At 41.9% G+C, this 26923-nt stretch overlaps 2 protein-coding genes across 14 annotated transcripts in view; one reads left to right on the top strand and one right to left on the bottom strand.

Annotated features, from left to right (window-relative positions):
- The window catches only part of IFT25 (intraflagellar transport 25), a 31818-nt gene extending 25958 nt beyond the window's left edge, over positions 1–5860 (bottom strand). Inside the window, exons 1-2 of one of the 9 annotated variants that reach the window (XM_055304884.1) lie at positions 5733–5860; positions 3088–3211 (exon numbers count right to left, since the gene is read on the bottom strand). The gene's annotated coding sequence lies outside the window, so the exon portion shown is untranslated. The other 8 variants (XM_055304891.1, XM_055304890.1, XM_055304889.1 and 5 more) reach the window with 8 other exon arrangements.
- LRRC42 (leucine rich repeat containing 42) lies at positions 5716–26572 on the top strand. 5 transcript variants are annotated; one of them, XM_055304877.1, is made up of 9 exons: positions 6141–6172; positions 7118–7149; positions 11270–11756; positions 17335–17466; positions 18621–18739; positions 19981–20069; positions 20227–20340; positions 24125–24209; positions 26067–26572. In XM_055304877.1, exons 3-9 carry the CDS (start codon positions 11284–11286, stop codon positions 26339–26341), a joined length of 1287 nt encoding a protein of 428 aa, XP_055160852.1. In that variant the 5' UTR covers positions 6141–6172; positions 7118–7149; positions 11270–11283; the 3' UTR covers positions 26342–26572. The 5 variants fall into 5 exon arrangements, with proteins under 5 accessions (XP_055160851.1, XP_055160854.1, XP_055160852.1 ...); XM_055304876.1 differs by lacking the exons at positions 6141–6172; positions 7118–7149 and adding an exon at positions 5716–5844; XM_055304879.1 differs by lacking the exon at positions 7118–7149 and having other exon boundaries at positions 6124–6172.
- Positions 26573–26923: the final 351 nt, after the last annotated feature.

The raw sequence follows: 26923 nt of genomic DNA on the forward strand, positions 1-26923 counted from the left end.
AGTCTTATTCTTTACCATACAAGGAATATTTCCAACATTTCACCATTAAATTTGATGCTCACTGAAGGTTTTGGGTTTTTTTTTTAAATATTTTATTTATTTATTCATGAGAGACAGAGAGAGAGAAGCAGAGACAGGCAGAGGGAGAAGCAGGCTTCATGCAGGGAGCCTGACGTGGGACTCGATCCCGGGTCTCCAGGATCACACCCTGGGCTGCAGGCGGCACTAAACCGCTGCGCCACCAGGGCTACCCTGAACGTTTTGTTAGACACTGTTCATCAGGTTATAGAAATTTCCTTCTCTCTTGGTGTGTTAGGTTTCATTTTTCCATGAACAAACACTAAATTTTATCAAATGCTCTTCTAACATTTACTAAAATGATCATTTAGATTTTTCTACAGGTTGATAATATGATCAATTAAATCAAGATTTTCTATTGTTATCATATCCCCAGTTCCTAGCATAAACTCAATTTACATGGCTAAGATATATTATCATTTTCATCCATAGTTGGGTTCAGTTTGCTAACATTTTATTTAGAATTTTTACAAATACATTTCTAAGTGAGATTGGTTATAATTTTCCTTGTTATTCATTCCTTATCTCTTTTTTTTAAGGTTTTATTTATTTACTTACTTGAGAGAGAAAGGGCATGGCATAGGGGAGGGGCAGCACAGGGAAAGAGACAAGCAAGAGACAAGCAGACTCTAAGCTGAGCTCAAACAGACTCTAAGTTGAGCTCAAAGTGCTGAGGTGGTGGCAGAGAGGGGACAGAGGCTTGATATCTCAACCCTGAAATCATGACCTGAGCAGAAATCAAGAGTTGGATGCACAATGGACTGAGCCACCAAGGCATTCCTGTATCTAGTTTTATAATCAAGACTGTACTTCCAACATAAGTTAGAGAGCTTCCCCCTTTTCTAGTTGTTGGAGCAATTTGTATAAGACAGAAGGTTATTTTATCTTGTAAGCCTGGTAAAATCTTTGTAAACAGAATTTTTTTTTAATATTTCAGATTTTTTTCAGGTTTTCCATACCACCTTGAGTCAATTTTGAAATTTATATTTTGTAGAAATATTACCTTTCTTAGTTTTTATATTTATTGGCATAAGGTTCATTTTTTACTGGAATTTTAAAATCTACTATGATAGTGTTAAAAGTCATGACTGGTCAAGAAAAAAGGCATATGTTCTAACATTTTCTATTTGTGCCTCTTAACTTTTTTCTTGCATTTAATACTATTGATACCAGAGAACTAGTGTTAGATGAACATTGTTAGTCCTTAATTTGAAAATGGTAAATTCCTAGAAATACAGATTGATGAACTCAGATATTAATTCTCAACAAAATTCTAACATTATTAAATTTCATTATTAAAATGATAGCCCTGAAAACGTAAATGAGAGTAGTTGTACAATAGAAAGCAGCACTAACATTAGTTCACAAAGGTTATACCAAACCTATACATTTCTTTTTGCTTACTTGATAGAGTTACTAACCAATTAAGAACATGTTCTGAATATTTCAACAAAACTTTAGACAAAGCTTCTCAAGATTCCTATATGGACCAGACAGAGAAATGTGGATCGGGTGGCAGGCAGTACTTTAGGTAAATATTTATCTCTTTGGCTATGCTCAAAGAATGATGATTAATGGGACAAAATTAACTGTGAAAAACCTCTGTCCTCTCGCCATTCAACATTTGTATGAATTAAAGATAGAAAAAGTATCATCAATTTTGCAGATGACACAAAGCTGGCTATCAGCTAACATGCTAGATGACAGAATTAGCACATAAAAAGATGTGAGCAAGCTAGAAAGATGAGATATGATGAACAATATATTTAATAGGGATAACAATAAAGCCCTGTATTTAAAAAGTCAATCACACAAGGATTGGTCTTGACTGGGGTGGCAGAGCCAAATCTAGTCAGCCATTTGTTTTTATATGGCCTATGAGTTAAAGGATGCTTTTTATCTTAAAATACTATTTAAAATTAAAATAATACTTTATGACACATGAAGATTACATGAAACTATATGAAATCCATACTTCAGTATCCATGAGTAGTTTTATTGTAACTTGGCCATGGTCAACCATTTATACATTGTTGATAGCTACTTTTACAGTGACACAGTAGTTGTGATAGAGACTATAAGGCTCAGAAAGTCTAAAATATTTATTATTTGGCCCTTTACAGAAAAAGTTTGCTGACCCTTGATCTAGATGTGTAAAACATATACGTTTGGTTCATTATAGAGTCACACTGTAAGGCAAGAGTGTACCATATCTGCCCCCAAAGGTAAAGGAATATAATCTTAGATTATATAAACTCTTTAGAGTTAAGGAGGAACTACATCCATCAAAATTTTTATTTATTTTTTTTTAATTTTTAAATTTATTTATTTATTTATTTATTTATTTATTTATTTATTTATTTATTCATGAGAGACACACACACACAGAGAGAGAGAGAGAGAGAGAGGCAGAGACAGAGACAGAGGGAGAAGCAGGCTCCATGCAGGGAGCCCGACGCGGGATTCAATTCTGGGTCTCCAGGATCTTGCCCCGGGTTGAAGGCGGCACTAAACCGCTGAGCCACCTGGGCTGCCCTCCATCAAAATTTTCAGATACCAACTAAGGACCAGGCACTGCACTTGCTAGTAACGCAAAGACAACTACAACCTAAGATAGAGATGGTGACTAACATTTAGTTTTTGCCTTCAAGCTCAGAGTCAAGGAAAATGAACATGCATGCAACTAATATTATAATGTTATGTGCTAACAGTGTGAACTACATCCAGATACTACATCATTCTGGGTTGTATAAGTAGGACACTGTCAGGTTTGATATTGTCAGGGGAAAACAAAAAGTTCACGAGGATCTATAAATTATTACGTGGAGAAAGCTGAAAGAATTAGTAACTGAAATATTTCAAAAAAGAGATGAGAGAAATGTGATTAATATCACAACTGTTCAAAATGGAAAAAGGATTAGAATTTTTCTTTTACAAGTCCAAGAGGGAGAATTGGACTCAACAAACACAAATTTTAAGCAAGAAGACATCACAGATAAAAGAACTTACTGGCAAAGTAAAGATGTTAAGTCTTTTCCATTCCTCAAAGTGTCCAAGAAGGGTAGATGATAATTTATGGAGGAAACTAAAGTAAGGATTTCTGCATTGTGGTTCTTTTGGACTGGATCAAGTTCTACGAAAGACAGATTGAGAACAGATAAGGAAGGATCCTAAGAGCCAGGTTACAGACAATGGGTTCTATCCTGTTGTTTTCGACAGGGCTAGGAGTGACTTTGCTGCCCCCCCCCCCCAAGGAACATTTGACAATTCTGAGACAGTTTGGTTATCACAATTTGGGGGGAGGGCTGCTATTGGCATCTAGTGGGCATTTCATGATATTTCTAAATATTCCCATGCACAGGACAGTCCCCCACAACAATTATTTAGCCCAAAATGTAAATAGTACAGGGGTGGAAAAACCCTATGGTAATATATTTGGGGGTGCAAATTGGGGGTTGGAGACTAACAGAAAGAACTTGCCTTTAAAAAGTTATATTTTAGGGGAGAACCCAGCATTGATGTGTAGTATAAGGAAAAGAATATACACTCTAGGGGCCCCTGAGCGGCTCAGTGGTTGGGCAGCAGCCCTTGGCTCAGGTCATGACCCCAGGGTCCTGGGATGGAGTCCTGCATCAGGCTCCCCGCAGGGAGCCTGCTTCTCCCACTGCCTGTGTCTCTGCCTCTCTTTGTGTCTCTCATGAATTAATAAAACCTTTATTTTTTTTATTTTTTTAAATTTTTATTTATTTATGATAGTCACAGAGAGAGAGAGAGAGAGAGGCAGAGACACAGGCAGAGGGAGAAGCAGGCTCCATGCACCGGGAGCCCGACGTGGGACTCGATCCCGGGTCTCCAGGATCGCGCCCTGGGCCAAAGGCAGGCGCCAAACCGCTGCGCCACCCAGGGATCCCCAAATAAAACCTTTAAAAAAATATATAGTCTCTAAATGTTCAGTTCTTTTCTTGCCTCACATTCTTATTATCTACCTCGTCTGAGGGAAGCCAGCATGTCCTTTAACACAAAACTCGTTTCATACCTCTTATATCCATCACTGTCCTTCCTATTTCCTGTGTTGGGTATAATTATTTAATGGCAGAATCTGAGTTTTCATTAAAGTTCCCTGATTATGGTTAAGAAGAAAGAGGCATATCAGCCCCAAAGAAACCCACAGATAATGTTGCTTCCACTCCAAGGGTGCAGGTCCGCATTGTAGTCTAACGTCCCACCCTAGGATACCTTACTCCAAATAAATACACACGTATCCCCTCAAAGCCTAGATTATTAATGGGGGGTGCCCTCCTCTGCATTTTTAAGGTCCCCACCCCTGGACTTCTTCCCCGCTGCCCTATTCTGTAGTCTAACCCCAGGGCCACTTTTAGCCACCCTTTACTCTCCAGGTCACATGCCCTTTCTGGCCCTTCTTTCTGAAAACCTCGAGGGTCAAGTCCGCAGTACTCTTGATCCCTGCCTTGGCACTGTCCCCATTACTGATGGGGACCTTTTGTGTAAGTCAGGAAACAGCCAGGGCCCACGGCTGGGTATCTCACTGGAAAGGCAAACCAGCTCGGACACCACACCACCTCCTTGCCTCCGGCCCAGGTCATTCCTTTCAAGGCCTCCCAGGGTCCTCAGGGCTCAGGTTTGTGGACGCCCCTCCCTAAATTACATAAAAGGTATCAAGTACCCCACATCCTACACGAACTATATGGTTCCTAATATACGGGTTACGTGGCACTTGAGAGGTTACAGTTTGGCAGGCTTACTCGTGTCGATTTGCAATTGCTTTTCCCTTTGGGGAGTGAAAACATTATTCAGGGCTCAAAAAAGTTGGTGGATTGGCACTGGTGTCTCTAGGGCCGCGGGGGAATTGGACACCCCCCGACCCTGTCCCCGCGCCGTCAGCCGGCTCACAGCCCCCTCCGCTAGCTCCCCGCCCCGCCGGCCGCATGCAGCCCCGCTCCCACCGCCCCCGCCCCCGCCCCCGCCCCCGCCGCCGCCGCCGCCGCCGCCGCCCCGCTCGCCTGCGCCTCCCGTTAGCTCCAGGCGCGCGGACGGTCCGGGCTCGGGATCTTCCTTCCGCTCCGCGCGCCCGGGCCCTAGCCCCGCCCCCAGCCCCGCCCCCAGCCCCGCCCCCTCCCCTCGGCCTCCCAGGAGCTCCCGGGGGCGCGCACCTCTCGACTCTCCCGCAGGCCCCGCCCCGCGCGGCCTGGCCCGGCCCGGCCTCGGCCCCGCCCCCGAGGCGCGCGCCCCTCCCGACTCTCAGGCCGCGCCCTGTGCTCTCCTTTACGGAGCGGGGTGAGCCGCGCGGCCCCACCCGAGGGTCTTTCCCCAGCAAGAGCCGGAGCCCGCACCGCCTACCCTCCTTGGGGCTTGCAGCACCCGGGGGACCCGCCTTCGCGCCAGCACGCACGCGCAGTGCCCACCTCTCCCGGATCCGAGCCCTCGGCCCTCGGGTCTCCAGCCCAGGGCCCGGCCCCGCCTCCGGCCCGGCCCCGCCTCCGGCCCGGCCCCGCCCCTCATGCCGGGTCCCGCGCACGCGCATCTGCCCAGCCCAGCCTTGCCCCCCCGCCCCCCCGCCCCTTGCCAGCCCCGCGGTCCCACGGCGCCAGGTCGACCCCAGCCCCCTCCCTCCTCCCGAGCTCTCTCGGTCCCACCCTCCGTAGCTTTGTGCCGGCGGCGCCGAGCCGCTTCCCCCATCAGCCGCGCCGCGGGAGGAGGGAGCCGCCACCGCGAAGCTGCCGCTCGCAGCCCCGGGCAGGGGCACAGGTAGGTGGCGGCCGCGGGCTGGGCCGCTCACGCAGCCCGGGGCTGCGAGTGGGGGCGGGGGCGGGGTGCGAGGGAGGGGCGGGGTGGGGGAGGGGTGGGCCGGGAGGGACGGGCTTGGGGTGTGGTTTGGGTGAGAGGTGAGGAGGAGGATGTAGGGTGTGGGAGATGGATTGAAGGGTGGGGGCGGGGTGCCGCGGAGGGTAATTGGGGGCAAGGTGGGAGCAGGGTTAGTTTGGGCGGGCTCGGGGAGGGGCATGCGTGGGAATTGAGGGAGGGAGGGAGAATCGCAGTACCGGCGAAGAGGAAAACCGAGGGGGATCTGAGAAGTGTAAGAAGGGAAGGATCCGGGCTTAGAATGGAAGGGGTGGGGTCTTGGGGGTGGAGAAGAAAAGTTGGGGCTGTGGGTTTTGAAGTTGGGCATAAGGAGGCGTGAAGGAAGGGGATTTTGAAGGTTATAGACAGAAGACAAGAGGAGAGAGAGAGATCGGAGTCCTAGGAGACTAGGAAGAAGGGAAGAAGAATACTTGGTGAAGGACAGAGGAAGAGTGCCTGGGGGTGGAATCAATGGGGATGGAACAGTGTGGGGCAGGAAGGAGAAGCAGGTGGAGGTGAGATTGGGTGTTTGGGACCAGGAACCTCGTTTCAGAAGTGCCTTGGAGGAGTGGAAGGGCCTGAGGTGTGAGAGGCCAGGACAGGGATGTTGAGAGTGGGAGAAGGGGGTGGGGGCTGTCTGGATTTGGGATTTTATGTGGAAAAGTCTAGAGTTGGCGGGTAGAAGAACTGTTAAGAGTGTCAGGATGTAGGAGAGATTGGCATGCTCCTGGAAGGAAGTAGGGAGCTAAGTCAGGTGTGGCTCTCTGGAGCTTTGGGGGAGGAAAGGGTGTGGGTGAAAAGGCAGGTAGGAAAGCGCACACGCTGTAAGGTAAAAATAATAAGAGGAGTGGAGAATTGAATAATGATGGTGGCACAGAACAATTAAGGTGAGATCGTTAGTTAGTTATAGGTGGTTTGGAACTAATTTCCGTTCAAGTTTTTGTGTAGAAATTTTCTCAAGAATGCTACATTTTCAAATAAACTAAGGGTGTCTGAAGCCTGGGATGAAGGCCATGGCTTGACAGATGTTTTCCTGGTGTGTGGATGTGGGTAATTTTTGCCCTGGCAGAGGGAAGAAGGGAGGCCTCAATGTAGCTCTGTCCTGGCTCTGTTCCCACCAACTCTTTCCTCAGATGTCCACTGGTTTTTATCTCCTCCCTGCCCCCACCCCTACCCCCAGCTTAAGCCAGTGAATACCAGAGGATCAAACAGGTGGGTGAGATTAATTTTTAACATCTTTTTTTAATTCCTAAGGCTGATGTCATATTTTTATTCTTGAGAGACAGCATCATGCAGTGGAAAGAGCTAGAGCTTTGGAGTAATACAGCCTTGAGATTGAATTCTGGCTCTGCCACTTACTAGCTCTGTTCCTTAAGTAAGTTACTTTACTTCTCTGAGCCTTTTTACCGGTTAAATGGCAATCTTGACCTCAAGGGATTGTTGAGCGTTACGTGAGATCACTTAATTGAGTGCTTAGCACAGTACCTGACAACTGGTATCTGCTTAATACCTGGTAGTTATCACACCCAGTATCATGATCATCGTCACCATTATTACTATGATTTACTCTTTGGGAATTGTTACTTTACCTACTAAAGTTAGGTGCTTTTTTTTCCCCCCCTTCAAATTAGAGAGCCATAGACCCAGCTCACAGTTTTAATCCTGTGACCTCTGTCTCTGATTCCTTCCCTCCAGTCCTCTTAATTGGTATGGTCCTGCTTCTTGCTTGGCAAACTGGCTTCAAGATCTAAAAAGTTGTCATGTTTAATTATCAATTATTTTATTTTGCCTCTTATTCAAAGAGGCGGTAGAGAACTGAGTTTGTAATGTAGTAAGTAAGGTTATGTTTTATTCATAAGATGAAATGATACGCTTTGTGGTAACTTTGGCTCCTTTGTGGTGACTGAATACTAACTAGAACATGCACTATGTAATATTTTTCTGTGCAGTTGTACGGTTTACAGAACTGCCTCTCTGGAGACAGGCTGGGAGACTGTCAGAATGCCCGGTACTCTGTTGATTCAATATAAAATATAGTTAATGCAAATCTAAGCTGGACTTTCTTGCAGATACTAATTTTACATTTTTATTTATTTTATTTTATTATTTATTTATGATAGTCACAGAGAGAGAGAGAGAGAGAGAGAGAGAGAGAGAGAGAGAGAGAGGCAGAGACATAGGCAGAGGGAGAAGCAGGCTCCATGCACTGGGAGCCTGATGTGGGATTCGATCCCGGGTCTCCAGGATCGCGCCCTGGGCCAAAGGCAGGCGCCAAACCGCTGCGCCACCCAGGGATCCCCAGATACTAATTTTAATCTTCCAGTTTGCATGGGATTTTTGCCATGGTGTAGAACAGGCCTTGTTGCTTGAGAGCCCATTTATAACCGACCACCATGTACAGCCAGGCATAAGCAAAGCTAAGTATGGAAGCTTTATGTGGAATTCTCTTGCCTTTATGGTTCTTAACCTTGAAAGGTTTAAACATTAAGTTTATTCTTAGTTCTTTTTATAGTACCTCACAAACTTTCCGGAAGCTTCTTATTGAGAGGATGCAAGATGCACAAATTTAATAGAAATCAAAGGTTACCAGGATTTCTTGAACCAAGGTTAGTTCCTCAAGTACCTTCATTGAAGAGCAGAGGAGCCTTGGGCCTTCTGGACAGATAATGTGCTTTTTTACTCTTCAGGAAATACTGGATTTTTTTTTTCATAATTTAGAAAGACAACTAGCATTTGAGTAATTTAGGAGTAAAAAATAGCCAGAACTGCGTTTTTTGAAAGCGATCCATGCAAAGAGAAGCTGCCAGGATTTGGGGCAGCCTGGGTTAGCGTCCATATTCTGGTCCCAAGACGCTTGTGCCCTCTGCTGGATGGAACCAGACCTTTCTGATTTTCACCTGAAGTGATCATTTATCCATTTGTCCATTTGACTCTAAAGTTTGTGGAACACACTGCTGGGAGTGGGGGTCAGGAGAAATACAGACCCTGTTTCGTTGTCAGGGAGCTTATAGTGTGCTGATACGTTATAATATGTTCTCTTCATAGAATTTGCCTTTCTATTATTACAGTCAAGTCAATCCTTTTTAGGGCCATTAGGGTGGCTAATTTCTGATCCACAGGTAGAATAGGGCTCTGAATGTCCAAATCCAGAGATAAAGACAGAGAATCTGCTTTATCTCCTCATCAAGATTAACATCTGTGAGGTTGAAGGGGCCAGATACTTACCTCTGCTGAAAGAACAGCTTAGAATAAGTGAGGCATCTCCTTAGCAGCAGTCACTGAATACTGGCAAGAGTATGGGTTATTAGAGCTGGCACTGTGACAGGAATTTTTTTGTCTGGGTTTTAGGGTTTTTTCCCTCCCCTGGTAGTACCAGTAGCAATATTCTCCCATCATTTGCTTTGCTTCTACCACCTGCAGAAGGGTCTGGCAAGTGGGGGAGGAGTCTGCAGCTGTTGCCTAGAAGAGGAGCTGGCTCCTAGCAACAGTATCAGCAGGCCCTGCAGTTCAGAGCACTGAGTCTGTCCCTTTGAGGTCTCACCCTTCTTCTTATTCAGTTCAGCATGTATTTGTTGAGGGCTTACTCAAGACTAGGCACTGTGTTGGGCCTGAGAAAAAGATGAAAAACATAAATGCCATGCCTTCAAAGATCACAGCTCTGGGAACGTTAGCAAGTGAACATAGGACATGGTGCTAAGTGCTATATATAGAAGAGACACTGGTGCTCTGGGAAAACCAGACAGGCATGCACTGGTGCAGGGGTTAGTGAAGATTTCCCAGGAGAGGGATCGTGGTTGAGCTGAGTTTTAATGATGAATAAGGATGAGCTAGGTCAGGAAAGCAGAAAAGGATGGTCCAACCAAAGGGAGCAGCAGAATGGGCAAAGACCAGTGGGACAAGAGAGCACAGCCAGCTTACTTGGGTAGTATGGCATGGTTGAAGAGTAGGGCATAAGAAGCCGAGCAGGAAAGGGTGAGGTTGTCAGGCTAGTCAGGGCCCTTCTTTCTGATGTGCTTTTACACACATAATTATCCTCAGGAGAAACGTGGATTGTACTGCTGTCCACAAACAGGATCACTATTTGATCTCCAGAGACTCAGCATTTTTGATCACTGACTTGATTGTTTGCTGACACTTTTACGTGGCATCAAAACTACATCCCAGCCCTGCATTGATGCAGAAGAAGCTGAGTTAGTTCACTCTGAAAGTCAGTCTTTTAAAGATAATGGCAGCTATTTGACATATATAGAATTTTAACTTTCAGTTCTCTTTAGATCATTGTGTTGTTGCGGAAATGATAATCAGCGGCTTTCATTTAACATAGCAATCTCAGTTTCTCAGGAAAACAAATGTTTATTCCAACTAATGCCTGAGCACAAAATGTCAACCATTGCATAAATGCCTACTGTGTTTGGTGTCTTGCCTCACCTCAAAAGTGTCCTAATAGAGCCCTAAGAGATAAGATGTTTCCAAGAGGTAGAATAACTTTTTTTCCCCCCAGCTCTTGTAATGGAGGTCTTTGTAGATCCAAAAAAGCCTATTGCTGGTGGTCTGTGTAAGGTTTGGAAAATTAGTAAACTTTAGTCTAACAAATATCCACCCAGGGACTGTTAAATCCCAGAGCACTATGTTATATCCCAGAGCATCCCAGAGTCTGGATGAATTAAACCTGGTCCCTCTCCTCAAGGAACTCAAACCAGTAGAACACAGGCCCAGAAATAAATCAGTAGCAGAACACTGAGTCAACAAAGTATGTGGAAGTGCCAACGTAGCAAGGAAGTTATGTTTCTGGTCTTTGTTCTGTGTGTAAATACATTTTTTAAAACAGAAATAGTAAATTTCATGTGTACTGTTTGTACATTTGTAACTTTCAAATCAATAAAAACTATGATTTTAATGGCTGCATAACATTCCATGGTATGGATGTATCATAATTTATTTAATAATATCCCTGCTGTTGGACATTTAGGTTGTTTCCATTTGTTTTGTGATTATCAGCTATGCTGCTGTGACTTTCTTTGTTCTTGTAGATGACTCTCTGTGCTTCTGTAACTTCCCCAGGATGAATTGTAGAAATGAGATTCGAGCTAGCTTTTGGAAGATGAGTAGGAGTGCACCAGATACAAAGAAAAGGGGGAAAGTAGGAGACAGCATTCCAGATAGAGGCAGCCTGCAGTGCCAGGTTCATAGGCAGCTGGGAAGCTTTGTTTCCCCACACCAACCAAAGGGCCTTCCTGGTAGGCTCGTAAAACTCTGGGCACAGCAAGATGAAGTTGCATGTTATAAATGGCATTTTAATTGGATTTGCTTCCTTTGTGCTTTGCCTTTACAGTTGGAAGCAAGGCAATGTCTTACTACCTCAACTCCGAAAACCACCTGGACCCAGGACCCATCTACGTACGAGAAAATGGTCAGCTGCACATGGTCAATCTGGCCTTGGATGGTGTCAGGAGTAGCCTGCAGAAGCCAAGGCCTTTCAGACTGTTTCCCAAAGGCTTCTCTGTGGAGCTTTGCATGAACAGGGAAGATGATACTGCGCAGAAAGAGAAGACTGATCATTTCATCTTCACATATACCCGGGAGGGGAATCTTCGGTACTCTGCTAAATCTCTCTTCAGCCTCGTCCTGGGCTTTATCTCTGACAACGTTGATCACATTGATTCCCTTATTGGCTTTCCTGAGCAGATTGCTGAAAAGCTCTTTTCTGCTGCGGAAGCCAGACAGAAATTCACAGAGCCAGGTGCAGGGCTGAGGGCTTTACAGAAATTCACAGAGGCCTACGGAAGTCTGGTACTTTGCTCCCTGTGTTTGCGAAACAGGTGGGTGTTCTGATTAGAGTATTGAGTATTTTATTTGGGTATGTTCAGTCTGTCTAGTTCTGGGGCTTTGTGGGCTTGGGGGCATTCCCCCATCAAATAGCACTTCAGTTTAAAACTTCTAAATAAAAAGTGGCCGGCCATTTTGAGAAAATGTCTTTCTCCCTACCCACCGCCCCCACCAGAAAACACAGCTTTATTTTGAAACCGCTTCACCACTGCTTGATTGTCACCACTCCTCCATTCAGTAAAAAAAATACTTGTAGTCTAGTATGAGAAAAGACAAGACACAATCTGCCAAATATCTCTTGGTATGCTCTTGAGGATGTGAAGATTAGTAACCAGAGTTCTGGGCTGATTCCAGTTTTCAGACCTCTAGATATTGGGCATTGGATAAAAAAGTAGCTTTAAAAGGTGATCAAAATTTCAAGTATCCTGAAATATGGAAATTTTCAAATATGGTCTGTTCACTTTAAAAATAGAAACTGGCAGCTATTTTACCAGCAGAAGATGGGTTTATTGAAGAATAAAAGAGCACTGCAATCTGGGACAATCAACTATTGGAAAACCACCGGCAAGCCTGGGGGAACAAAGGAGAGGCATACTTTTTTCAGGAGAAAAGAGAAGTTGGGAAGGTTGTTCCAAACTTAAAGTACATTGGAATAAACTAGGAGTTTAGAATGGGGTGGCTTTTCATTGGTGAAGCTCTTGTCAGAGGGGAGGAGGAAAGAAGCGTTTCTTCCTTTGGCTGGGAGTCATAGAGTAAGACTCACACATGAAAGGTCAAGTCCATGTAAGGTCAGGTCAGGCTTTTCTTCGCTTCGGGTCCTCTGTTGACTCTGAGTGATAGGGAGTGAGAGCTCCCCTTGATGAAAACCTGACCACTCTCATTTTAGTGAGGTTTCCCATGACTCATTTTGTTGGGTCCCAACACCAAACTCTATTTTCTAACAGAACAAATGTTTTCTCTTGTGACTTGCCTTTGCTTTTATTGATTTATTTAAAGTTTTTAGAGGCACCTGTGTGGTTTAGTTGGTTGAGTATCCTGGACTCTTGTTCTCAGCTCAGGCTCAGGTCTTGATCTCGGGGTCATGAATTGAAGCCATGCTTTGTGCTCCACTTAAAAAATAAAATAGATAAAATTTTTATTTTACCATTACCTAAAATTATTTTTAAAGCATCTACTAATTTTTAAAAAAAAAACCTTTAGGAGTGCCTTGGATAGCTCAGTAGATTAAACACCCAACTCTTAATCTCAGCACAGGTATTAATCTCAGGGTTGTGAGTTCAAGCCCTGTGTTGGACTCTGTGCTGGGCATGGAGCCTACATAAAAAAACAAACAAAACTAAAAAATGTGCATGGAAAATAATTCAAACACAGAAAGGTATACAGTGAAACATGGCCTCCCTCCCATTTTATCTCCTATTTCTCCAGAGGCAGCTACTGTTCACAGTTTCTTTTATGTCATTCCAGTGACATCTTGTACAGGTACATGCATCTATAGCTCTCCCCTTTGTTATACAAGTGGCAGCACACTGCTTACACCATCACGCATCTTGCTTGCTTTATATATTTTGGAAATCATTTACTATCAATACCTGTAGATTTTAAAAGTGTGTAGTGTGCCATTACATGAACTTTTTTGTGATTAGAAAATGTGAAAAGTTAGCTTTCTATTAAATGCACCATCAATATGACCATTAAAACAAGGCTAAAGTAGAGCATGTAAGAGGAGAAAGTCATGTCAGAAAGCATAAGGTAAATTCATATGCCTTAAGAAACAAAAAAAGGAGGGGTGCCTGGGTGGCTTGGTTGGTTAAATGTCTGACTTCAGCTCAGGTCATGATCTTGAGGTCCTGGGTTAGAGCTTTGTGTCGGTCTCTGTGCTCAGTAGGGAGCCGGCTTCTCCCTCTCTCTCTCTCTCTCTCTCTCTCTCTCTCTCTCTCTCTCTCGTTCCCTCTAGCTCATGCTTTCTCTTCCTCTCTCCCCCCCCCAAAAAAAAATCTTTAAAAAACAAAAAAGAAGGATTCTTTATTTAATTGGCTCATAGAATTAATGGCATCACTCTGGTTCAAATATTGTACTTTAAAAAGACAAGGCATAAACATACATGTAGACGGGAGCAGAACTGTGGACTTAGGAACTGAGCAAGCACCTTCTAAAAACTCTGTCTCCATGCTATGGTTAGTTACAGCTGAGCCTGGGGCTGTTACCAGTAGAAAAAAGAATTACCTTACCTAAATGAAAAATCCGAGCAATATTTCACTGTAGCACATATATTTACAATATATTTTACCCCTTCATGTTTTGTTTCAAGTTATTTATGTTCATTGTAGAAAAATTGAAACATGAAAAGTAGAATTATGATAGATGCCTTGTTTTAAAATTATTTTTATAAAGGCAGTACAATTTGGGAAATATATAAAGCTGTAATTTTAAGAAATTCATAATCCCACTATTCATGATAATCATTTTCAAATATATTTATGCATTTAGGAATATACTATCTATAATCTGTATTCTGTTTTCTCCCCATCTATCGTTCTAGCTTAAGTATTTCTCATGATAGTGAAAATGCTTTTATCCATTTGTGATATCTATATACTGCCATTGGTCAGATTGGATGAGAATAGCCCTTTCGTTCATGTTTGGTGAGCACATAAATTAGCATTTCTGGAAAGCAGCTTAGCAACATGTATCAAGAGCCTTAAAAATATCCATTCCGTTTGACTCATTAATTCCATTTATTGGGAATCTCTCCTGATTTTTAATGTAATAACTCAGACATGAGAACAAATACTTTTATATAAGGTGTTCATTATAATACTATTTGTAATAGTGAAAACCTGAAAGCTGAATATCCAACAACTGGAAATAAGTCAATTATGGCACATTCATATGGTGAAATATTATATAGCTATTAATGTTCAAAGATTACTTAAAATGATGTGAAATATTCTTATATGATACATTTAAAAGGATTAAAATTGCATATGCTATATGATCCAATTTTTTTAAAAAAAGGAATTTTATATGCATTGCATATGTAGAAAAAGTCTTTCAAAATGTAGATTGTGGGATTGCTATTCGTTTAAATTTTCTTTATAATTTTTCACACTTTCTTGATTTTTTTTTCTACAGGGAATATATATTATTTTTATGATCATAAATATAAATATAAGAAACATTTTTAATGTAGTCTTTATTGCAAGAATCCTAAACTTTGCTGTCTTATTCAGATACAAGTTTAAGATTTTCAATTGTGGGGGCATCTGACTGGTTCAGTTGGAAGTGCATGCTACTCTTGATCTCAGGGTCATGAGTTCTAGCCCCACATTAGGTGTAGAGATTACTTAAAAATCTTTTTTTAAAAATGATTTTCAATTGCGATCCCAAACTTCCCTTCTCCTTTTGGATCCCCAGAGAAAAATAGGAAGAGGACAAGAGATTTGGGTTTGCATTTACAATCCAGGGCTGATGATGCTATAGCAAACAAAGGGTTCAGATCAAAGAGAAGGAGATTGAAAAAATTATTAAAAATAAGTAATTGGGGAGGGTCAGGCACTCACTGTTTTAGGGTGGGTCACAAAGCTGCTTGTTAGATGGAGAGCCAGTGTCTTTGCAACTGGGTTCCAACTTATATAAACGATTTCCTTCCTGTGTTGAAAGCCCAGTGGTTTTTAATCCAAGTGGTTACAGGAGGCAAACATGTTTTCCTTAAAATATCACCCTGTGTAATGAAGTGATTATAATAACTACCATGAAATGAGATGAGATTCTATTAGATGCCGTGTGCTTTTGGAATATTGTGTCTAGTTTTATCCTTAAAAGAAGGTAATCAGTTGCCGCATTTTCAGTGGGAGAAATTGAGGATCAGAAAAGTTAAGTAACTTTTCACAGTCACACAAGTAATTAGGATTGTTACAATCCAAACTCAATTGTATCTGACACTAAAATATGTCCATGTACTTTCTCTTGCTTCTCCATTACACAATTCTAAACTCATTAATTGGAAGACGGGTGTTGAGCAAGACCCTAGAGCTTTGATCAGGTCCTAGATAAGCATCTAGTAGCGTCTGTTGCTTTACATGTTGGTTTCTCAGCCTTGATTTTTGTTCTGTTAATCACATTATACATTGTTATGTCCTTCACAGATAACCCTTGTTTCAGAATTACTAAAAATCTTTTGGTTAATTGATCAAAGGATGTGTGTTTTCCTTTCTCTGATTGCCAGTAATCCCCCAAATCCCCATTAACCCACTTCAACTCTGTGATTGGAAGATAGAAAACAGCAGCTTTATTTACAGTGCAATTAAAATACGTCTGTGTAAATAAGGCTCAGTTGTGTATCCAGCTGAGCTCTGTCACCAGGCTGCTTAGAGAGGGTATCAGTGCCCCAGGCCATCTGTACCTAGCAGTCAGGCCAGTGACCAGCTTTCAGTACATCTTATTTTGATTGGAAATAGGAAGAAAAGAGATCTAACTTCCCTCTTGCCTTCACGTTATCCTATCTTCTTTGTCTTTGGTAATTATGATCCTATTGACAGAAAAGAGAAGTGAACACTTTTAAGTGTAACTCCACTGATTCTAGCATACCATTTTGCTGTGGAAACTTCTAGATATCCATGAGGAAAGTGGATGAAAAAGTCATTGTCTTGCCACAAGTCAGTTTTCCTGTTTTCTTAGGATCTTCTCTTCCCTATTTCCTGTCACTCCTAATCCTTTTTCATTTTTTTCTCACTGATATCATCTGAAATAGATGAACAACTAGAAAGCAGGGTGGAGGCCCCAGCCTGGGCTGTGGAATGCCCTTTTCTTTTCCTCTCCAGAGGCCTCCCTGATGCTTCCTGATAGCAGTTTGGCAAGGTGCTCCATTGTAATTAAATTGTGCTCATAGGTTTGTCTTAACCATCTAGAGGAGACTAAGTCTTTGTAGTTTGTCATACTGCACGAACTTTCAGAGTGAAGTTAACAGGCGCAGTGGAGTGGGCAGCTACTGAAACATGTTTGAATAGAAAAGATAAAATGTGATCTGCCAAACATCTCTTGGTATATTCTTAGGGATGTGCAGAGATTAGAACTCAGAGTTCCAGGCCGTGTTCCAGTTTTCAAGCTAGTAGATACTTGAGCATAAGATAAAAGGCAACTTCAAAAGAATGAATGATTAATTTTTTGAGTGTCCTAAAGTTTGGAAATTCTCCCATCAGGTCCCAACACCAAGGTCTGTCTTCTTTTTTTTGTTGTTGTTTTGTTTTGTTTTTTGTGGTTTTTTTTCAAGGTCTGTTTTCTGACGAAGATGTTTTCTCTTGTGTCTTGCCTTTGCTCATATATTTTTATTTTTATTTTTCTTAATTTTTTTGTATATTTTTATTTAAAAGTCTTTATTCCACTGTCATGTAAAAAGACTCAAAGCATTCACTAGTTAAAAAATTCACCCTGGGCTCACATAGTAGTTGGTGAAGTCTGCTTATTACATAGTTCCTTGTACTGATGGAATGTTGACTATATCATGAAGCCACAAAAGGTAATGTTTTAAAAGAAGGAAAAGAAAAGCTATTGATTGCTCTCCATGCCCCACAGATACCTGGTGATTTCAGAAAAACTTGAGGAGATTAAGTCTTTCCGGGAGCTGACCTGCCTGGATCTTTCCTGTTGCAAGCTTGGAGATGAGCATGAACTTCTAGAACATCTCACCAATGAGGCCCTGTCTAGGTATTGACCTGCCACCACTTGTAGATGGAATTTTTTTTTTTTTTAAAGATGACCCAGTGGGATCATCTTGAAGAATGCTAATCACTTTCCAATCCTGTGTTTATTTGCTAATTTTTTTCTTTTCTAAAACATTTTAAATCTCCTTTACTAGGCACAAGCAATATAGATTGAACAGTTCTTAGGAAACCAAGTCTGTTGGTTCATTTTCTAAATAACCTTTATTTCAACATGCAATACACGAAACAACCTGGGGTGAAAATGATTTTGCCCTTAGTTTTCCAGTCCTAGTTTATTCTAACAAAAATCATCCTTTTGTATTTCAACTATCAATGAACTATAAATTATTTAAAAAGTAAACTATTGAAGACCACCTCATTCTTTGCAAGAATCATAATTTAAAGAAATCACCCAGTTTATACCATTTGCAAATAGTCCAGCTGATCTCCAGTTGCTCAGTCTGGACAGCAGAGAGGAGGCCAGATGGATTCCTTTGTGGTTTCATAAACAGCCAGAAGCATAACAGTATGACAAACTCAAGTCTAACCAGCTTCCTGGGGCCTGCTTCAGACAGTGACACCTACACACTACCCCATACAAAGGTATTTTTGTGTGAGGTTTAGTAAAGGTTCAGATGTCTTGTGTGTGGGACAGTGGAGCAAATTAATACCCTAAAATTTCAGGTTAGCTGGATGGATTGGGTGATGGGTGTACCTAAAAACCAGTCTGAAAATCTAGATTTATAAAGCTAGGTTAAAATTAGAGGATTGTTTGCTTTGCAAAAAGAATTCTCCTAGGAGTTCTTTAGTAGACTTTCCTGACCTGTTTAGAGTGTTTTTGGTTTTCAAATAGGATTTTTCATGAATGTAGCTTCTGTGTTAAACAAGATATATTTATCCCCTTAATGAAGTCTCTGTTTACCTCATTTGACCATATAGCCTTAGTGCCCTCTGCCATCGGAGATTAGTACTACATGACACTTCCATCCCTAACTTAACCCACCCTCAACTAGTAAATAGCACCAAAAGGTTTATAATTCCATTAAATGCATTGGGTATGAGATAACAGGATGTATTTTTAGATGAAATTTATGAAAGCATGTTCTTGTGCATAGACTTTCTCAAACTCTGATTTATCTGTGGACTTTGTTTCCCTAGCGTAACTCAACTCCACCTGAAGGATAATTGTTTATCTGATGCTGGGGTACGGAAAATGACAGCACCAGTTCGAGTGATGAAAAGAGGCCTTGAAAATCTAACATTATTAGACTTATCTTGTAAGTTTTTTTTAGAAATTATAGTTCTTAATGTTGGAAGAATGGTTTTAGAAATCACCTAGTTCTTCCCCCATCATTTTAGAGGTGATAAGATTAAGGGTGGTAACTTTCCTAGATGCCACAGCAAGTTAGTGGCAGAGCAAGAATAAAGCCAGAGGCTCTTGACTCCTGGCCAGGTACCTTTCCTGGTTTGCTGCCCCCTCTTTAGGGTAGGAAGAGCCTTTCCAGATTCATCTGGACCACTCACTGTGTGCAGACAGGACAGCCTTTCATCCTTCTCATGGCATGTATAAAAGACATATGGCTCACCTTTACTTACCTTGAGTTGCTCATACATAGTGTCTGTCAGCTAGATCTTTTAATCAATACTTGCTTGATGAAAATCTTGATGAATTCACAGTTGTGATAACTTACTCAGGATTAACCAGATGTGACTTCAGTGGTAAAAAGTTGATAGAGATCATTTACAATTTAACGGAGTGTCCATTCAATATATGGCAGGATGGTATGGTGTCAAAAGAATGAAAGGAACAGGGGTTTAAGGTCAAAGGACACTCCTTGTTCTACATTTTTTAATAGCTGTGTACCCCGAGTAAGTTATTTAGCCTCTCTGAGCCTCAACTTCTGTAAAACGAAGACCGTAGTGAATGTCCAACCTCCCTCCCAGAAAAGTGTATTTATTCAGCAAATATTTTTTGAGCATCTGGAATGTGCTGGGTATTGTACTCATGGCTTTGAGGACTCAGTGCTAAATGTAATACTCTGATTTGAAAAGGTAATATGTAAGAAAGATTTCTGAAGACAGTGCAAATTAGTAAGAGTAGTAACAGTCTCTGTGTCTAAAAACCTTTGAAAATCTTTTAAAAATCTTTTTACTTTGGAGGTGAAATAGCCACACACAAAGTCCGATAAACCATTCTAATACATGTTTATGGATGCTGTTTTTATAGGGCTCCAGATTAAACCCTTTGGGTTAACTTCCTGGTTCATTTATTTTTCTGCTAATCCCCACCTCCTAGAAAGTTAGAGCTATAAAGGATCTTAAGGGTCATTTGGTGTGGCTGTTCCCATATTACAGACACGATGAAGATAAAGAAGATCTTTGTATCATTTTCTCTGAAAAGTTTGCTCACTCGGTACTTTATATTTTATCATTGTTTGGCCTTTTTCTGAGCTTATTGTTGGACTTTAGCAGTAGCTCTGCTGTATACTGTTATATAGCCTATGTTTTTGACATCTAGGTAACCCTGAGATCACAGATGCGGGAATTGGATACCTCTTCTCTTTTAGAAAACTAAACTGCTTAGATATTTCTGGGACAGGGCTCAAGGTAAGACATTTGCTTGTTTCGCAGACTTATGATTAGATATTTTTTGCTCCTGCTAATTGGTATTTAGAAAGGACTGGTGTTTGTGATGGTATTTATTTCCCACTGAAAGCAAGCAAGAATTGACCAGGTGTGTGCTTTCTTGTTCTTTCCCTCGTAGGACATCAAAGCCGTCAAACACAAGCTCCAGACCCATATAGGCCTTGTCCACTCCAAAGTGCCTTTAAAGGAATTTGATCACAGTAACTGTAAGACAGAGGGCTGGGCTGACCAGGTACTGCAGATTTTTCTCTCTCACAGTGCATATAGCTTTTCATTTTAAGTCCAAGTGCCTTAATCAACACTTTGAACAAACGTTAATTTTCTGGGTAGTCTGGCTAAATTATCATCTTCACATCAGATCAAAGACAGTAATGGCCTATACCTGACCCAACTACTTAAGGCAAAGTGTTAGATGTCAGTCCTTAGAGATCATGCTCTGGTCACTATATTGTGGCTCATCCATATTTGCCCTAGGAGAAAATGTCGTCAAGAAAATGCCATCTTGAAAATGACTCAGAAAATAAATGAATTCTGGCCTGCTATGCAAAAAAGCAGTATGTCCAGCTTCAAGAAGACACATTCTCTTAGCAGCATTAGATGCTGGGGAAAAAAAAAGTCACACCTATAAGGGTTCAAATCTCACTCTTTCCCTTAGTGTGGGCAAATTTCTTACCTTGTAGAGCTTTGGTGAGGAAATGTCTTTTTTGTCCTCTGAGTGAACCCTCCCATTTTCAGCTTCTTGGCTGACTTTCCTTTGCTTTGGTCTTACCTTCTTGGTGGTCTTCCTCAACTTAGTATAGACCTAAGTAGGAAATTAGAAGGTAAGCAGGTAGTAGGGCACCAGTAAATTGCAGTTTGCCTATGGCTGGTGCCCTTCTTCTTCAGATACTGTTTCTTGGTAGAGGCCTCGAGGACCCACCTAACTGTTTTGTTCTGGATTCCTCCTTGGCTCCACTATAATGCATGATGGTGGACCTATCCAAGTGCCTAATTGTATCATCTCCCTGTAAGTAATCAAGAAGGGGTGAATCAGTATTTCAGGAGCACTTTTGTGTTTGTACATAAGATACATGCTGAAATCGTTATAACAGTTTGTAGCTGTGGATGAATCTTAAACATATATCCAGTGGACTTGGGGCAGGTGTGGGATGATCATGCAAAGGCTTGATGAAGTTTGGTAGCAGGGCATGAGGGGATGAGTGTAGGCTGTGGAGTCAGGGAGACATGGGTTTGGGATCCTGGCTGGACAACACAATAGTTTTATGACTTAAGACAACTTTGAGTTGCAATTTCTTCATCTATATAAAGAAACCAGGATTTCTTACAGAGCTTGGTAAGGTTGAAGTAAAATACCTAGCAACCTGGCTTGAAAGCACAGATTATACCATAGAGATACTGTGGGTGTGGTTCCAGACTGCCACAAAGAAGCAAATATTGTGGGGTGCCTGGGTTGCTCAGACTCTTGATTTTGGCTCAGGTTATGATTTCAGGGTTGTGGGATTGAGCCCCGTATTGGGCTCCATGCTCAGCAGGGATTCTACTTGAGATTCTTTTCTCTCCCTCTGCCTCTCCCCACCATGCCCTTTCTCTCAAATAAATAAACTTTTTTAAAAACACAAGTATTGCGATAAATCAGATTATTTTTTTGGTTTCCCAGTACATATAGAATTTATACTGTAGTCTGTTAAGTGTGTAATAGCATTATGTCTAAAAAATAATGTACTCAGTGTTAATTTGAAATATTTTATTGTTAAAAAAATATTAGCCATCTGGGGATCCCTGGGTGACTCAGCGATTTAGCACTTGCCTTTGGCCCAGGGCCTGATCCTGGAGTCCTGGGATCGAGTCCCACATCAGGCTCCCTGCGTGGAGCCTGCTTCTCCCTCTGCCTGTGTCTCTGGCTCACGCCCTCTCTCTCTCTTTCCCCCCTCCCCCTCTCCCCCCCCCTGTGTCTCTCATGAATAGGTAAATAAAATCTTAAAAAAAAAGTTAGCCATCACTTGAGCTTTTAGCAAATTTATGAAAAGATTTGGAATGTCACAAGCATTACCAAAATGTGACACCGAGACATGTAGTGAGCAAATGCTATTGAAAGATGGTGCCAATAGACTTGTCTTTATGCAGGGTTGCCACAGACCTTCCATTCGTAAAAAACATGGTATCTGTTAAACATAATAAAGCAAAGCTCAGAGGCAAGATGGGGCTCCTTCACACATGCAGCTTCGTCCCATGCACGTGAGTGGGCCCCGGGGCGCAGCCATAGCATTTGGACCATCTCTTGCTGACCCCCTATTGAAATGTCTTGGGGCTCACTCTAGGTTCCTGCTGTGCTCTTTGCAGGTGACACAGACCAATGAGGCCAGATAACACGAGTCCCCTTACTTTCTTCCCTCTGTCTCACAATATCTCCTATTTCTTCATATCCCGCTTCCCTCCTGTCCCAGGGGTCAAGTGTGCCGTTTCATTCCAGGGTTGAGCACTTGAATATTTTTCAGTCCCAGTCCCTGAGGTCCTCAGCTTTCGCTGGGATATTCCACTTATAATGATTTCCCTCTCCTCCCCACCCTTTGGTGTTCAGTCTCATGCTGTGTTGGCTGCTTTCTTTACACGCCTAAACATACCTTATACTTTCTTGAACGTGGTCTTCACCCCCAGTACGGCTGTGACATGGTTCCTGTGACCTTGTCCACCTCCTCGCTGCCCACTCGGTTCTTAATCCCTTGTGCTCTAGGTCTGGCCTTCCCTGCCCCGCAGCAGGCATTTTCTTGGACGTGGCATCTGACCCCATTCTCCACCTTCCTGGCCTTTCGCCTTATTCTACTCTTACTTCTCCTGCCAGCTCTGGCTGATTCCTCACTGCCTCCTTTCACTGTCCTGGTGATCTCCAGTGTCCCTGCAGGGAAGTTTGTACCTTCTCTGACACAGATCCTTTCCTAAATACTGTCTGTAAATCGGTGCCAGGCACCCCAGGTTCAGCATGTCCAGAACCAAGCTCATTTTCTTCTTCCCTGTATCCAGGCAGCTCTTGCAATTGACATACATATTTCTGTTAGTGAAGGACTATTTTCCATATTGCCCACTGAATCACCAGGTTTGGTTTATCCTGGTGTTCTCTTCAATATGACCCATTCCCCATAACTAGAGAAGTTTTGTAGAAGGGATGACATCTAGTATTTCCTGGGGCTTTCTGTGTGCCAGACACAGCCACACCCCTCATTTAATCCTCACAGCAGCCTGAGGGTATTAGTATAGTATTATTAATATTAATTTACAGATGAAGAAATTGAGCCCCCCAAAATAAATCACTTGCCAACGGTACCCTGGCTAGAGGTGGTGTTGCTAAGTCTAGAACTATATTCTTAACATTCTGTGTTGTTCTATCTCTGTGTCCTGAAGTGTTTCCCTTGACTTTATGATCATTTTATTGCATCCTATAATGAGAAATATTAAAAGTTCTTGTTACTTGCAGTATATGTAAAATAATCACTTTATGTATAGTTTATACTCAGCCAGATTTCCAAAAGAATTTTTAGTAGCTTATAATAAATATACATCTGTAACAGTTTTGAAAAATGGAAACTGATCATGAAATGTAAGAATATGGGAATGTGGGCATTTTATACACATACAAGAGTTTGAATTATATTTGGTATAGTTTAAGGCATAAAATTGAGTCTAATGTGTGAAAAATATTTTGACTAAGGTCTTACATTTTATTATTTAAGGATATGCACTTTTTTCTAGCTTGCAATAGAGATGAAGATAGACAGGGAATCAGCTTTATAGATTTTTCCTGAGTCATGCAAATACATATATCTAGCATATTTGTATTCTGATCAACTCCTGCATTAAAACAGAAAATCTAGGCTTGACTTGGTTACTCTTTCACCTATCAATTGAAGTAAGATTACCACAAGGATTTGTGTTTGTGGAAAGGGAGCTAGGGGGAACAGGAAAGCTTGAGATTAAAAACTCGAGATTTTGTTCAGATTAAAATCTTTTCAAATACATTTTAGATTGTTCTGCAGTGGGAGCGTGTGACTTCAGAAGCTGTGAAGCCACAAGAATCTGGGGAGCCTCGAACAGCAGCTCAGCACTTCTGTGAGAAATTCTTTTTTCTTTGGAATTTTTGCTGTTAGGTTATTTGCACCCGTAAAGCAGTCAGCCCATTTTCACTCAGTGGGAAAAGTAATTATGATAGTATTGACTTAAATAGATCATCAAGACTTGTATTCTCTTGACATACTACAGTGTAAGTTCACACTTAGCTTTGAGCACCACCACCAGGAAAATAGCTCGTTAAATGTACGTATGTACGTATGTATATTCCCTCTTGTTCCAAAAAGGATTTGCCATGGCACAAAAGTAGTGAGTACAGAACATTAAAAAAGATTTTTTTTAATTATCTTTTGGCTAGAATTAAGACTAGCCAAAAGATAGAAGCATCCCAGGTGTCCATCAAAAAATGAGTGAATGGGGATCCCTGGGTGGCGCAGCGGTTTGGCGCCTGCCTTTGGCCCAGGGCACGATCCTGGAGACCCAGGATCGAGTCCCACATCGGGCTCCCGGTGCATGGAGCCTGCTTCTCTCTCTGCCTGTGTCTCTGCCTCTCTCTCTCTCTGTGTGTGACTATCATAAATAAATAAAAATTTAAAAAAAAAAGAGTGAATGGGGTGCCTGGCTGGCTCGGTCAGTGGAGTGTGCCACTCTTAATCTTGAGGTTGTGAGTGTGAGTCCCATGTTGGATGTAGAGATTAGATAGAAATAAAATCTTCACAAAGAGGGGGTGATAAAAGGATAAACAACATATACATATAGTATTTCAATACAATGGAATATTATTCAGTCTTAAGAAGGAAGGAAGTTTTGACATACATTATAACATGGATGAAATTTGAAGAAGTTATGCTAAGTGAAATAAGCCAGTCAAAAAGAAACATGTTGAGGGATTCTTCTTATAGGAGCTTCCTAAAATAGTCAACTTTATAGAGAAAGAATGCCTGTGTGGCTCAGCGGTTTAGCGCTGCCTTCGGCCCAGGGCCTGATCCTGGAGACCCAGGATCGAGTCCCACGTCGGGCTCCCTGCATGGAGTCCTCTCTCTCTCTCTCTCTCTCTCTCTCTCTCTCTCTCTCATAAATAAAATCTTAAAAAAAAAAAAAGAAAATAGAGTAGTGGGTATCAGAGCCTGGGGAGAGGAGAAGGGAGTTCCTGATGAACAGTTACAGTGTTTCCATTTTGCACCATGGAAAAGTTCTGGAGAGAAATGGTGGTGATGTTTGCCCAAGGATGTGAATGAATGCAGTACCTCAGGACTCTACACTTAAAAATGATGAAAGTGGTAAATTTATGTTATTTTACTATAATTTTTTTGAAGGAGTTAAGTGATAAAGTCAAAATGAAGGAAAAATAAAGGTAACAAAATTAGAATTCACGGCATACCACAACTGTAGAATAAAGTGGTATCATTTGCTAAGAGTTGTGCCCTAAATTTGGCTCTTGTTTAGAAGCAAAGTCCTGATTTTGAATAATAAGAGGTAACCTTTTCTGAGCTTTTAATAAAAGCAAACATTGTGGCAAACGTGCTGAACACTTTATATGTTACCTTATTTATCTTCACATCATGCTTATGAATTTGGTTTTATATCCTTACGAAGATGAGAAAACAATCTCAGAGACGTTACTTGCCCGAGTAACTGGATAAGTAGGCTTATCCAGGAAGTGGCACATCTGGGATTTGAATCCAAATCTGTCGAACTCCCATGTGGGTATGTTCCTTCAGCCTATGCTAGTGCACATGCCACTGTTACTTGCTAGGCTGTTCAGAAGAGAATAAGCTTAATCCAAGCCTCTTTGTTTGGGCCTTTGTCGTTTTCCTTGGATCCTCTTTCTGGACTTGAGCAGGCATTAGCACACCAGTGTAATCAACTCAGGGCCACTCCCTTCTGTCACTCTTACAGATGGCAAGCGGGCTCGAACAGAAGCCCCTGTGAAGTGTCCACTGGCAGACACCCACGTGAACTCTTCTGAGAAACTCCAGTTCTATAAAGAGAAAGCCCCAGACTGCCATGGACCATTGTTAAAGTGTGAAGTTGTCTCAAGCCAGGAGTCAAAGAAGAGCAAGAAGAGAGCTTTTGAAGAGCCAGAGAAGGAACAGAGCAATGCTTCGCAGTCTTCAAAGCAGAAATATGTGTGTCTTGCTGTGGAAGACTGGGACTTGTTAAATTCCTACTGATTGGTAGATAGGAGTTGACCTCTTTCCCCCTGACTCTGATCTGATGTATGAGGAAAGGAGGCTGATGGTGTTTTCCTTTTTGTTTAACTTTACCTATGGCATTAGCATAGCAAGCAGATATTTCTACTTTTGTGGTGGGGGAGGGGAATGCTATGGAAGTCTGTAATAATTTCTAATGTATATTTTCAATACATAGTAATTTTTTCAAATAAACGTTTTTGCTGTCCTTAAGTTCTGCTTGTGTAGACTGAAACCTCAGGAAATAACACTTTAGTTTGGGATAGAAGGCCATTTGAAATAAGGCAGCAGAGCATGACTTAGTACAACATGGCCCACCCAAGAAGGGGTGTGTGTGTGTATGTATGTGTCTACCATTATTGAACACCTGTGCGCCACACTCTGTCCCCACAACAACAATGGAAGATAGGTATTAGCCCCACTTTAGAGTTAAGAACACTCCGCCTCACCTGGGTGGCTCAGTTGGGTAAGCATCCGACTCTTGACTTCAGATCATGATCTCAAGGTTCTGGGATTGAGCCCTACATCAGGCTTTGCTCTCAGGGGGGAGTCTATTTGAGGACT

This window comes from Nyctereutes procyonoides, unplaced genomic scaffold (genome assembly GCF_905146905.1).
Source record: "Nyctereutes procyonoides isolate TBG_1078 unplaced genomic scaffold, NYPRO_anot_genome, whole genome shotgun sequence".
NCBI lineage: Eukaryota > Metazoa > Chordata > Mammalia > Carnivora > Canidae > Nyctereutes > Nyctereutes procyonoides.

Bases quoted from the DNA above. Each gene is read 5' to 3' on its own strand.
- LRRC42 (XM_055304876.1), top strand. From the start codon at position 11,284: ATGTCTTACTACCTCAACTCCGAAAACCACCTGGACCCAGGACCCATC. The intron at 11,757-17,334 runs GTGGGTGTTCTG...CATGCCCCACAG, and splicing joins TCCCTGTGTTTGCGAAACAG to ATACCTGGTGATTTCAGAAA. The intron at 24,210-26,066 runs GTGAGAAATTCT...TCACTCTTACAG, and splicing joins AACAGCAGCTCAGCACTTCT to ATGGCAAGCGGGCTCGAACA.